The sequence below is a fragment of the Spea bombifrons genome, chromosome 5, assembly GCF_027358695.1.
Source record: "Spea bombifrons isolate aSpeBom1 chromosome 5, aSpeBom1.2.pri, whole genome shotgun sequence".
NCBI lineage: Eukaryota > Metazoa > Chordata > Amphibia > Anura > Pelobatidae > Spea > Spea bombifrons.
Window position 1 is genome coordinate 78636630 of NC_071091.1, and position 15258 is coordinate 78651887.

The 15258-nt window shown below is 35.7% G+C and overlaps 1 protein-coding gene across 1 annotated transcript in view; it reads left to right on the forward strand.

Moving 5' to 3' along the window:
• METTL4 (methyltransferase 4, N6-adenosine) overlaps positions 1-2574 on the forward strand; it is a 46931-nt gene extending 44357 nt beyond the window's left edge. The window contains exon 8 of the mRNA XM_053467881.1: positions 2429-2574. Within this exon, the coding sequence (XP_053323856.1) occupies positions 2429-2574 (146 nt within the window). The remainder of the gene's footprint in view (positions 1-2428) is intronic.
• Positions 2575-15258: the final 12684 nt, after the last annotated feature.

Genomic DNA, 15258 nt, shown 5'->3' on the forward strand with positions numbered 1-15258 from the left:
AATGGTTTCTTTTTATCATTAAACAAAATGCAAAGTGAGTGAATGGAAGAAAAATCTAAATCAAATCAATATTTGGTGTGACCACTCTTTGTCTTCAAAACAGTATCAATTTTCCTAGCTACACGTGCACACAGTTTTTTAAGAAACACAACCGCTTGGTTGCTACAAACATTTTGGAGCATTAACCACAGTTCTGTGAATTTAGGAAGCCTCAGTTGCTTCTTTCTCTTAATGTTGAAATGGGGGGGGTCTACTGGAGCCATATTATCACTTCCAGGACTCCTTGTTCTTATTTACGCTGAAGATAGTTCTCAATGACTTTGGCTGTATGTTTGGAGTCATATTGCTGCAGAATGAATTTGGGGTCAATGAGATGCCTTCTAATCAGATGCCTGTACATTAATTCACTCTGTTCAGCCCTTTGGCAAGCAAAACTGCCTTCTGTTAGAGCCAGAAATTTGAATAGTTCCTGTATTTTTGTGAATAGTTGAGTCGCTAGGCCTTATTTCCACGGCTTTTTGGTATTTCGTTGGATTTCTCTGGACAGTAGATGGATGTACCAGAGTCCCGCTGTTTTCTGGCAATTCTGAGCTATTGGCACTGCTGGACAAATTCTGATTGAGAAGGGCACTAACCAGGGTATGTCTTTTAGTCTGCTTCGTTTGCATATATATATATATATTGACAAAATGCCCCAGAGCGCCGACCCTCCAAACAACTAAAACCAAGGTGCTTACAGCAGCAATACGATAGAATATAAAAACTGGAGCTCTTAATGTGAAGAAAAAAATTGTTTATTACACGTGTAGTCTACACTTTCAGTCCATAGTATGGAATGAAACGTTAATTATGATTCGTACTCCTATTTTAATATTATATTTAAATATGAAATTGAAGAAAATGATAAAATGCAATGCTCCCAGTTACATAAAAAAAAAAAAACACAAAAATATATGCTGAATTTTTTAAGACAAAAATTGAATTTGAGTTGGGGGCAGATTAACTTGAGGGATACTGCTGAACGTAAAATATTTTTTTCTGCAGTCAATTATTTTTTGGGCAAGAAATAAAAAGCAACACGGCAAAGTATGTGTGGAAAACACTGAAAAGTTATCCAAAACTTTGGAATAGATTTCTGAAAAAATTACTGAAAAGTGTCAAAATGATCCTGGTGAAATACCCTGGGTTGTCATCTTTTCAGTAATGTATAGTCTTATGAGTTATATTTGGCCTGTATTGGCCAAAATAGATGAAACTCCCAGTCATATAGGGTGATTTCCAAATCAGGGCAACTTAATATATTTTGGATAGAATGAAGTTGCAGAAAAGTGAATTGTCCTTAAAAGACAAGGAATGCATATCATACCGTTTTTCTTTAATAACTTGCTTCCTTTTTTAAATGATGAGAAGTTTCCATATGTTCTGTTTTTCTTTGGAACGTAGGACAAAACACTTTTGAATTGATTGTGTGCAAAGTTCTGATTTTGAGCAGTCACCATGGAAACCAAAGGGAATCTTCCTACTTTTTATGGCACATGGTTTGTTTAGGACCTAATAGCGATTCTTTAATAGATTGCATCTATTTATTTATGGTAACATATCAAATTATACTGCTAGTTTGTTTGTATGTTCTGGGGAGAGAAAAAAGCATGCCTGATAAGTAGTTTTGGAATTTACTAAAGGACAAGTTATTTCAATAAGAAAAAAAATAACTTAATACTATAGATTAAGGACAACACACTTTTGTTGAAAATAAGACAAGTATTCTTTTTGACCATTGGTGAGATGAGGCTCCAGATAATATAATATAGATGTTTGAATGGAGAAAGAGAGTACCTTTAGTTCAACAGCCGTTATGCAAGCTACCCAGCTGAATAGATGAAACTGCAGCTTGTGTCTTTGAGTCTCCGAAAGCTTGCTTTTCTGTACACAATATAGCTCTTAAACTGGAACTGGCTCTTATCGCAATACAAGGTAATACAAGTTGTTACAATTGTTGTCCTCCGTTTTTAACCTCATCACTCTGTACTAATTGTTCTGTCCTTTGCAGCAGTGTTTTGTTCCCATCATTCAAGAAACATTTAAAACATTGTCACTGCTTGCTCGGGAGTACTATGATGACTCTATTGAAAAATTGAAAAGTCACCTGTGTAGGCGGTAAAATCCTCATTCCTTGTCTCTAAATGAAAACCGATAAATCAGACCTATTGAAGGCTCTGACTGTATTGTTCACAATCTCAAGGGCGCTTATTTCAAATGATTTCCTGACTATAAATAGCAGAGGCTGTTGATGAAATCCTTGAAATTAATTTGCTGTCTTCTTTTTAATGAAATACTCCGGTTTTCATCTCCCAATAGCTGAAAGAAGATTGATTTTTGTTCTTCTTCATCACTGTCTTCTTCTTTGTGTTTCTTATGTTTTGCACAGAGATTTTGAAAGAATATGTCACACCAGATGCCTACTGCCTAGAGCTGTTCGCCCGTAACCTGCAGCCTGGATGGACTAGCTGGGGGAATGAGGTTCTGAAATTCCAGCACATGGATTATTTCACAAAAGTGACCAAGATCTATTAGCTTACGGGGATGCTTGATGTACGTTAACATTGCCTTTTCTGTTGGTATAACCTGAGCATTTAGAGGGCTAATGAAAGTGGTTGTGTCCAAAGACATAACGATACGTCTCTCTTTTAAACTCTGCAAAAGCACTGTAAAATTAAACAATTTATAATTTATTTTGATATTCTCATTTCACTGCAGCTTTATTGAAAGCAATTGTAACTTGTACCAAATAACTAACTCATTGCTGTAAAGGCCCCTGGCAGCATAGAGGTTAATTGTCTAGGCAATATGAGAAAGTCTGGCAAAATTGATCTGTGCCGTCAACGCTCGTCCTTATGGACAGCTAAATAATATTGCAAACCACATATATTTCCCCAAAGTATTAAATGATAATTTGTCATATCACTTACCATTTTGAAAGAAAAAGTATGATCTATAACGTGAGAAGAGAGACTTAACGTTGTATATTAAATCTTGCGTCTGTCATCTAAATTTTTCCGGATGCTAGTTTCTTCTCTAGTCTGAAATACTTTAACCCTTGTAGAAAAAAAAGTGGATATATTTTTAATTTTCATATTTTAATGTTGCCATCAAACTGAATGTATTTAATTAAAGTCTTGTTTTAAGTCACAGCATATACCATCAAATTACAAACGTACCCCAGGTGTTTTATTGCAGCATTTAACCAGCTGGTAATTTGTCTAAAATGTTTATATTTTAATGGAATTCCTGGTTTTAAATATAATTGTTCATTAGGACTGTTATACAGTACATTAAAATAAATGTGCTTAAGTTTTATTGACATTTTCTGAAACCTACAGAGTTGTATTATCAAGCTACCTGCTATTTTTGCTAAATCAAAAACTTTCTCCCATGTTATGTACAGTAGTTAAACTTCTGTTACCAGGACAATCATTCCTTGTCAATCATGATATATCTGCAGGAACATAATTGAAATCAATAGACTTAATTATGTGACTGGTTCTAATAGGTTTAAAACATTAGTTACTGCCACATAAAAAAACATTTAGCATTTTTTATTATTATTGTTAAAACCAGATCTCTATAAATCTATGAACCATGTGGATTCGCAAGTAGTCAAGATTTCCCCTGAGAATTGCACACTCTACAGCAACTAATGAAACAATTCCTTCATAGCGTAATAGCCCTATCTGTTCTCTATATTAGGTGTATAGCTTAATCACAGAGTTAAGATCTGCACGTAGTTGAGTTGCTACAATGCACACTTGTGTACTACACATAACAAACTATAACGTTCATAATGATATTTTATAAATCCAAAGTCTTTAACAACAATAATTTATCCATGAGACAATAGACCTGTTATGCCATCAACTCTAGGCTCACCCCTGAAACTTTAAAATGCATTCTTCTTTCATGGGTCATCACCTGGGGGTATTCCTTTAAGGTGCCACTATAACAATGGTCTTGGAAATATGTTTTTGAACCTGTATCACTTTCACTAGAATGTAATTAACTTATTTTGTTGAATTATGTATGTATTTAATTATATGCAGAGTACAGGTACAAATGGCAAGATAATAATGCCCAACCGTACCTCTCCATGGTAGAAATGTACAAAATGCTTTGATTAGAAGATTATGAAAAGTAATAACCAATGATATATGTTTTAAGATTAACGGAAATGCACAAAATTTCAAGGATTACACGTTCAATCTCATATTTGCCTAGAACAACAGAACCTTTAGTTTGTTTAATACCAAACACAATGTCCCGAAAAACTCAAGAGCCCTTAAAATGCCCCTTTAGATTTGGTTTGAATAAAACCAAAATTAGTGCTTCAGTTTTACTGAATATGAAAGCAAAAAATGCACAATTACTACATGCATGCTTAATAGAGCGAGAATAATTTTAATAACATGATTTTTTACTGTGCCAGGATTTTGTTTTTTTTTATAAAGGGCATGAATATTTATCCAATATCTCCAAAGTGTTCTTTAGCTATCATTTCAAAGTTCTCTTCTGTATGTTATTATTTTGTTTATGTATTATTTAAAGTTCTTATTTAGTCCGTTACCAACTATTTGCCCTTTTGTGAAATGTCCCCATAAAACCTCCAGACTTCACTGTTTGTTTATTCCCTGAATTCATTTTTATTAACTACAGTTTTTTTTTTCTTCTCTAAAAGTCTGTTCTTTGTAGAAAGGAAAAAAAACCAGCCATTTTAGAATCATGTTCTTTATTGGTATGCAGAATTAAGCACAAAGAGGTTTTAGAATAAGATGAACGACCGCTAATTGCAGCACTGAGCAAAACAGCAAAACAAATGACTTGCTCTTGCAATTTAAATATACATTAGACTATTTTCAAGATGTGGTTTAACTTTAACCAAGGCTCTGGGAGAAGACTTCAAATATCACATCAATAAACTTTATTCAAGAGGGCACAATCTTTGAATCCTTATTTATTTAAACTTCTGAATATTTATGGTAATGTGATTAAATCATTAAATCATGTTTATAAATGTTTTTTTAAATTATAAATGTTTTTTAAATTATGTTTGTTTAGAACTGAAGAACTGTAACATTAAATGTGCATGTAGCCATTTGAGATATATAACAAAGCAAACACAAAGAAAACAAATTAGAACTACAGCGCAATATTGAATATAATACAATGTCTCACATTTTTGTAAATATTTTATATATTTTCATGTGACAAAACTGAAGAAATGACACTCTGCTACAATGTAAAGTAGTGTACAGTCTATATAACAGTGTAAATTTACTGTCCCCTCAAAATAACTCAATACACAGTCGTTAATGTTTAACACACCTGCTCCCCATTCACACCTGAGACCTTGTAACACTGAGTCACATGACACTGGGGAGGGGAAATGGCTAATTGGGTCCAATATGGACATTTCAACTTAGGGGTATACTCACTTTTGTTGCCAAGGTTTAGACATCAATGGCTGTATGTTGAGTTATTTTGAGGGGGCAGCTAATTTACACTGTTATACAGGCTGTACACTCACTACTTTACATTGTAGCAGAGTGTCATTTCTTCAGTGTTGTCACATGAAAAGATATAATAAAATATTTACAAAAATGTGAGGGGTGTACTCACTTTTGTGAGTTACTGTATATAGAACATTATTTAATGGAATATAAATTTTGGATGTATTTACAAAAAAATCTGACAGTGAGATATTACGTTTTTTGATATCACATTTAGGCAACATGGGGCTTTTATTAACATAAAGCAGGTTATATGAGTATATATAATGCCAATTCATCTTTAGCTTTAAGTATATTGGTTACATATTGTACAGTCTGATTACCAACTTGTCACATTACTAAAAAAATGTATTTGCTAAATTGCATATTCAGTAATTCTGTATTGTGCAATTAAATTGAGCCAAACCCTCCTACAAGAATAAAGCTATTCTGAATTCAAGATGCAACCAAGGATTTATTAAGATCTGAGTCTTTACATGAGGAGAAAAGCACAGGCTAGACAGGCCGAATGGTTCTTATCTGCCATGACATTTTGTGTTTCTATGTTTCATAGATAAATCTGAAATGATTTTAATATTGTGTACATCTTATAGAATAAGCTAAGTGGTCTTGACCAATGTGTAGTGAAATAAAAGTGTTAAAAGATTCAAACTCGTGCATAATCCCAGTTATTTGAAAACAACTTTGTGAAGCACCAGTAAAATGTAATTTTTCTTATCTTATCCTCACATTTCTATGGTATAAAAACTCAGAATCTAGTAGGTGATATTGAGATCCTTTGATCTGGGATAAGATGTTTATGAGTTTACTTTGAGCTTTTAGAAAGTGTGTTTGAGTAGGTTATTGAATCTGGAACAAAAGTAAATGTTGATTAACATTTTCACCATGGCAGAATGTATGATGTATCTGATATCAAAACAACGCCATGTTTTGTACTGAAAATATACAATCTTATTGCCTAACATACAAGAGGATTGGGTGTTTGCAATGAACAAGCATATAGAAATAAAGTGTTTGCAACCTGTAGGTAGATAATCATTTTCCTTTTGCTGGTATAGATAAACATGTTAACGTATCCAAGGAAGGCAGTGTGAATGTTTAGTTGCTTAGCAACAGAGTATTTAAGAAACTATTTTTTGCATGAAAAACCTCGCCATTATTATTAAGAAATATATTTATTATTCCCTCAGAGATTGGTTCCATTTCAACACAGGAAAACAAACCCTTCTTGATTAGGTACTCGCATAGTCGTTAGAGTGGGTGGTACTGCAAATGGTTTAGAGCTAATGGTATAGAACAAGGTTGAGTCGCTTATACTACATCTATCGCAAAGAACTATGTGGTGAATTGTACTTTCACGGAAGACTCTTTGACACTGCATTATTTGAACCGGTATGGCCTACAGAATGCTTTCCAACCTACGCCATCAATAAGCTCTTTGATTACACAGTTATGAATGAAGACCTTAGCTACATGCTCTTTTCTGTGTATTTTTACAATACATTTTGCACAAATTATACTTAGAGATTCCACATTATGCTACTTGGTAGATCATCTGAATTTACAAGATGGGGACCAGCATCCTTGGAAAGAAGAACGAACTAGTTCTTATATTACATGTATTGTAATATTAATGTTGTATGTCTTACTGATATGGCATATTGATGGGTATTCAGAATTTTTTATTTGATCCCTAGATGAGATTTCTAGTCAAAAAGGTTTAAATAATAAAAAAAAATGTAAAAAGTGCTCAAACATATACCCGTCTGACTAAAAATATAACCCAAGACCTCAAATCTTTAAAAAAATAGTGTATATGAAGCCCCCAAGACATGAAAAAACTATAATTGTATTTAAGGTATGTTACTAAAAATATATTTTAGTTCATTTCTGCATTTGCAACTAACCTACACAATTAACTGCAAATTTGTATGTGATCGAAATGTAATGGCACTTATATAACTCAATAAATATTGCTGTATGTATAAATATGGATTGACCCCTTGACCACAATTGACATGCCTGGCACGTCATAGAAAACATCATGTTGCTGACAATTGTCGTGTCTAAAAAGCGATCTACCAGCTCTACGGTGTTGCTGAATGCCTTGACTACTAGGCATTACAGCAACACAGAAATCTGAAGCAGGGGCCCTGTCTGATTGCCCAACGGAGCTGGCTGCCTGTTTAAAAGATGTTAGGAGGCGATCAACGATATCAGGGCATTCAGGGACACTGAAAACCCACCCCAGGACGTACTGTGAGTGTGGTCATAAGCGCTAGTGAGCGACTTTGCCTCTCCAAAGATGAGGGAGACCCTCCGGGATACTCTGAGCTTGAGTAAAGGCACTGAACTCAAGCATGCAAGTCAATGGAGACCAGATTCCTAATCGCCATGCGAAAATATGAGAAAAAATAAATAAAAAAAGAAAATAGTTAAAAATAAATAATGTGATAAGGTGAAAAAATAATTACCTACTGAAGTCACCTTCAGGGGAACCGTCCAGTTTCATCAAAATGTTTTAAAAATAAAAGTCCAAGTGGATTTCATGGGTAAATTGGCTGTGTTCAAAATAGGAAATGGGCAGACTGACCAGAAATTCCAAAAATGCACACCTCCCAAGTATGGCCTTTTACCCCCCAAACAACCCAACAAACCTGTACATGGATTGTATCACTGTACTCAGGAGATGTTGCTGAACACATATTGGTGTTTGACAGTGATATATACCTGGAATCCCTGAAGTATAAATGTGTGTTGAAAAAAAAAAAAACCACAAAAAAATACCACCACAAACTTTGACAAAGGTGGGTAGTAGAATAAGTGCATGGAAAGGATTAAAATACTAGCATTTCAAATACCCTGGGGTGTCTAGTTCTCAAACATATATGGCTTGATGAGGGTGAATTGAACTAACTGGCTTCAAAGATGTCCCAAATAAGACATGGGCACAGTATGAACAGAAAATGGTTTTGAAATAGTAATATGCCACTTGTACTTCTTGCCCTATAACTATAGCATAAAAACACTGGGTATTTCTAAACTCAGGACAAATATTAGAATCAATCACGTTTTTTCCATTAGCTTTTGTAAATGATTTTTCAAGTAAAAGTTAGAAAAAGTCATTTTATTTCTCAATTTGTCACCATATTTTATACTTTTTGTATAATAAATTATATGATACGATCAAAATTATGGTATCTAAAGAAAAAAAAGCACTACTTGTTTGTGTGTATGATATAAGGGTATACAATGAATACAATTTTATCTTACAGACAACTCTTGTTAGCAGACATTTTGTTACTCTTAGGATGTAGAGTTAATCTTGACTAACATTTAAAAAGTATGTATTTGCAAGATTTGAACTCAGCATTTGAATTACAGGTATTCTATTTACTGATCTTTCACTTCCTCTCACACATGGGCTCTCAGAACAGTGCTTCAGACAGGGCTATCTCTGGTGCATTAGAGGTCGGATTGCTCTATAAATATGTGACATGTTGTTACAAGGCAAAGTCAATAACTGAATTCCCCTTTATGTTGTAAAATTGTCTAATTTTGCATTGGTCAGAGATTCCCTAATTTATTACAGCAAAGTTCATAGTCAAAGCATATAGCTGCAAACTAAAATATTTCTCAACTCAGGCAAAAATCGTTTATAGCAAGAGTTTAATAACCAGACAATTTATTAAATTAACCTTTATAGGGCTGCTAAGGGTTTTACTAGCTGTTAACGATTGCTGCGTAGGTGAATGGCAATAAGTGTCAGCTTTTTATTTAATGTATATATGTACCTGTAGTCATGTAGAGCGTGTTTTATCTACTAAAACAAATGAAATCAGTCCAAAGAGTTTCCTGAAACCTCATTCGAGTTTTTAAATCAGAGAACTGTAGGATTCTAAAAGGTATTTAGTGGACCATCACTTGAACAAAGAACTGTGTTTTTGCCAATAAATCTAACTGCAAACAATATTCATATACTAAAACAGTATTGTAGAATATAAAGAATAGCAAGGTTGCCAAGTATGTTTTTCTGTGTAATGAATTCTGTCTATTCTTGCACACACACACCTATAAACAGTGGGTTTCTTTTATTCAATTCCCAGCAGGACTCACTATTGTACCTTCAGCTATGTGTCTGAAGAGATTCTATGTTTCCAGAGCCTGATTCAGAATTGATTTACTACAGTTTTGCACTTGGCCAAAAAAACCTGTCACATTTATCAATAAAAATGTCAGTTTTTATAAATGGAAATACGTCAGTTCACGGCAGGGAAGCCAATGTAAAATGTCCTTTGCTGTGTTCCCTTACTTATCAGCCTTTTGTCAAATTGAAAAGGATGTCACAGTGAGTTTATATATGCACAAACCAAAAGCTAACAGATTTTTTAACCTGCTGGTTTGTAACTAATTCCTATGTATCTATTTTTAATCAATTTGAGAAGAAAAAAAAAAATATGATTTATAACACACATTTTAAATAGTTTTGCCATTTGCCCTGTGGTGGTAGAAAGCTTAATTGCTTGTCCCAGTTTTCCTTTGGGGACTTTTGCTATATCATCTCTAAAATGACGGCAGTGGATCGATACTTAACATAGCAGGTCAACCAGCTGGGGCCAGCACCTGATTGTTTGTGCTGTAAATGAATATGGGGAGGTGTTAAGTTCTTTCTCTATAGCTTGGCTTTCAGCATTGAGCCATTTGGTATTCTAAACTGGTAAAACTGAGAGTAAAAACAAAGCCAGGATATTGGTAACAAATGAAATACATTTTGACATGCTTGCTCATTAGCAATGCACATGTACTGAGCCTATGGATGCTACTGTCATCTACAATGGCATAGCACCGCATGTCTACCTTTGCTAAAGGGCCAGTCATGAGAATTTTTCTATTTCTTGGATGTTTGGTGGATAGGAATGTGCGTTCACATGCATTCTCTGCTCGCAATTGGGTTCAACAATAATTTATAATGTAGCTTGCCAAGTTGCCAATTATGTATGAGGGCTGGTGGCCAGAGTAGGGTCTGTTTATTTAATTGGCTAGTTGTGTATATTTTGCATGAATGGGAGTCATTGTGGCAATAAGATCTAAGTGCAACCTTTATATTGCCATAGCTCGTTATTGATGTAGGGCTGTAACAGATAAATACAGTAAAATAGTGAATGCTTTAGACAAGCAACAGGTGATAGTTGATTGGATCATGCTCACTATACCTCTGCTGGTTAATCTTTTAGGGAATGAAGAGCTTCCTACGGAGCTGGAGGCCGCTAAATGATGCTGGTTTTGCTTTAAATAGCATAGAGAATTAGCATGGCTTTGAAGCATCTTCATGACTTGTACTGGGTTATAATATTTCTGCATTATTTTTAAATATCAGGTTATAGTTGCTGGATTATTTACAATATTGCCTTTCTGTTAGCACAACTAACCTTCAGCTCCAACAACATTTTGTAGAAAGAAAAATTGTGCCTGTGATCTGCTTTGTCAACTTCTTCAATCTTTTTCAAGACCCTTCAATAAGACACAGTAATGTGATTTTTTTTACCAGATGTATGGTCCTAATCCTTTTGTAAACAGGTCTTGCAAGTGCCAAAAGCAGTGTTTCATCACTATCTTAGTGGATAATCCATTCAGGTGACCCCCGTATTTGTTTTATGTGTAGAACCTACCATGCCATGACATAGGTGACACCCTTGAACGATCTGCATACCCTTTCAAGGTTTGTTTGTTTTTTTTTGGACCGTGAGCTTAGAAGTAAGGCCTTACTAAATACTATTATGTTACTTTGGGACAGATTTACATTAGATTTGCATTTGCATTTTTTCACATTTTACAATATAAATATTTCTGCCATTTAGATACACATTTGTGTGATGTTTAGATCGCCCTGATACACTTATTCCCACCAAATATTCTGAGCCCCAAGAAAACAGGAACATCAAAGGATGAAAGAGGGATTTGGCACAGAAGGTATTCCTCTGTTGCCTTAATTATTGGATAGCCTTCATGATCTTTCCTGCAGCAGCAGAGTTATCCTTACTTATTAAAAAATGGAGAATGTTCCATTGATTTGAGGATGGCATTGAATGTCCTTTTTATAAAACCAGAAGAAAGTATTTATAGAACCGTTGTACATCTCTGTCAGCTCTTTTTAGTAGGATACTTCGTACTGTTCTCAAACTATATGATTTAAATGTTAATTGTAAAATAATACGCCTTCTGATTTCACAGGTCATTTATTCACAAATGGAACGTAACTAAATCATATATGAAGATGATATCACAGAGCAATCTGTATCTCCTGCCTTCGGCATTTCTTAAACCTTATTGGTGATAATACTGAAGCTTTCTTACTTTGTCATGTCTGCAAAACCCCCATTTTTTCACACAGTGCCTGCTGATGCTATAACACTGTCCAGAATGTGATATTAATATCAGAATAAAAATGTTAGTTTTCAGTACTGTATGTATGATAGCTTTCGGTGCACTTTTTTGTATTTATCATCTATATTGTTTACAGTTGATATCTAAGTGAATGTCAGCATTTGCTCAGATACTAATTGTGACGGGACTGACCTGTACCCCAACTGGGCACGCCCGCCGAACGTTGCTTCCTCCGCCCCATGGCTACCGGGACACCAGCGATTAAACCCTTCACCGCCAGACAGAACCAGCGTGTAAAGAGAAGGGGCTGTCTTACGACTGTGGCTAGCTGAAGCTGAGCTACACAGTTGGGGCTATTGTCCTGAAAAGGACAATAAGTGATCATAACAGAGGGCACAGCTTTTTAGGAACCATGGCGGCACTGTAGTATACCGAAGTATAGCAATACAGGACCCGTGGTGAGGCAAAAACAAGAACTCTTTATTTGAGAAACACACAGGCTTATATACAGTCCAACACAGGAAAAAGGCAATAAACCATGTCCACATAACCCCTCCCTGCCCAGACAGCCCAGCGCCACACTTAGGCCACCATGCCCTGCAATGTCCGTACACCCAGGGTGATCCCGAAGGAGCAACAGCGATCTCTGGGTACCGATGGATAGCTCGGGGTCCTGAGGATATCCTGTCCAAAAAGCGACATAAACGGTCGAGTGGCAGCAGTTCCGCCGGGACGAGCAGCGAGGTAGCTTGGTGGAGGAGGCTGTCTCTTTTGTAATAAATACAAAGGTTGATGTTTAAAAAACACAGAAATAAACCCAACAAGAATCTGCCAAGGACACCTGCTTTTATGGGATGTCTTCGGCAGACATGAATCAACAAGCAAGTGCATGCTGCAAGATGGCGCTGGGGACATAGTTTGTCTAGTGAGCAAGGAACCCTAGGGCTCTTGAGTAGTAAACATTTTCTACTATGGATACTTTGAAGAGACAAATTACATGAGAGACAAATGGTAATGGACATCCTTCACAAACAGCGAAAGTCATATACTATAGCATATTTTGTGCTTTATAGAATAATGTGAAACCATATACAGATTGGGATTAGCACGAGTTTACAATAATATACTTTAAGTCTCAGACACCTGTGATTGCGTTTTGCTGTTAGACAATGAGTTGCAGTGGTCTGAGGCATGTTGAAGAAACAAAATGTATTGTTTCTGACTGGAGCAAAACAATTTGATTGGGAAATGTCAAATTTGCATATGACCTTTTACCTATATCCTTATTACTGTGATAAAGTACATTTTATACCATTTACAAACACTTCTAACAAGGATTTCAGCTATAATCCTGCAATAAATCTAGCCTTTTATTTTAGTTGTCTTTTATCCGTCTTCATTCTCTCTACCCTTTTTCCTCTATTATTAGCTGCAGTTAAATTGTTCCTGTAACCTATCTGCCGCTGGGAAAAACTTGTAACTAGTTTAATTCACTTCTGTGGCAGATCATTGTGTTAAAATTAATCAAGCTGATGTTTATTAACTAGTTAAACTTATTTCATCCTGATGTTCTAAACCAGTTAACTGAGTGCGACCCATGTCAAGATGGAATGAGTATGAGCCAGCTACACAGACCTCCTTCTTGGACAAGCTCATTTCTAAAAAAAAAAACAAAAAAAAAACCTGTCCATGTTAGAAAAAGTAGAGGTTATAAAATAAAAAAGATGCATGTGCATGTCTTCATATATGAAGCGTGAAAAAGAAAATACACCCTCTTTTTCTATGGTTTTACATATCAGGAAATAACACTCATCGGTTCGATAAATACAACCTCAGATGAAAAACAACACATGACAATATTACACAGTGTCATGATTTATTCAACAAAAATAAAGACAAAATGGAGAAGCCATGTGTGAAAAACTTCACAGACAAGTGCTGCTAATCAAATGCCCTTGATTAATTGATCATCATCAAGTAAAACCACCTCTATAAAAGCTTACGTTTAAGCAGTTTGCTGGTCTAGAGCATTCAGGTGTGTCTTAACACAGTGACAGTGATCTGAGAGAAGCCATTGTTGCAAAAAACCCAAGAGTTACAGTATATCTCAGACTCTGCAGGCCTCAGTCAGCATGGTAAATGTTAAAGTTCATGACAAGACAAAAAAAAAATACTGAACAAGTATGGTTTGTTTGGAAGGGTTGCCAGGAGAAAGCATACCAACAAATCTTCAACAGAATGGCTGAAAAAGAAAAGAATCAAAGTGTTGCAATGGCCCTGTCAAAGTTTAAACCTCAACCCAATTGAAGTGCTGTGGCGGGACCTTAAGAGAGTTGTGCATAAAAAATGCCCCCAAACCTCAATTCACTAAAGCAACATTGTAAAGAAGAGTGGGCCAAGATTCCTCCTCAACAATGTGAGAGACTGATAAAGTCATATAGAAAATGATTACTTCAAGTTATTGCTGCTAAAGGTGGTTCTACAAGCTATTAATTCATGTGGTTTAGTTTTTCACACATGGCTTCTCCATTTTGGCTTTATTTTGTTGAATAAATCATGACAAGGTGTAATATGTCATGTATTGTTGTTCATCTGAGGTTGTATTTACCTAATTACACCATTCACTAAAATACACACATTATGGCCATGCAGCAACATACACTCGATCTAACAACATACACTTACACATACATACACATGCAGTCGCTCTTAATACCTTACACTTACACATACATAAATACATACACGCATTCATGCTCTCTAAACATCCATGATGCTCAAACACTTCCCCTCTCCTCTTACCTCGCTCTGAGTCAGATTGTGTTCTCCATATGAACCGCAGATGCCCTTTTACTGTTTTCTTGTTGCTTGTATATAGGTTTCCTGTGGATTCCCCAGTTACTGACCCGGCCTGCCTCTTACCTTACCTTTTCCATGGATTACCTGTTGCTGACCCAGCTTGCCTTTGACCTTGCCTTTCCTGTCAGTTATCTGTTGCTGACCTTGCTTAACTCTGACCATGCCTTCCTTGTGGATTTCTTGTTGCAGATCTGGCTTGCCTCTGAGACTGCCTTTCTTGTAGATTCTTCATGATTGACACAGCTTGCCTTTGACTTTTGTGTTCAAATTACAATGTACCTGTCAGGCCACATTCAGGCTACGGAGCTGCTTATCTCTGGCTTCCCCTGACTCGCTACAGTTCCCCTGACTCACTACAGTTCCCCTGTCTCGCTACAGTTCCCGCTTTGCTGTAATCCATTCCTGGATTTCCTTGTGCTCTGCTGTTTACTTCTGATACTTTGTTCCTGTCCTG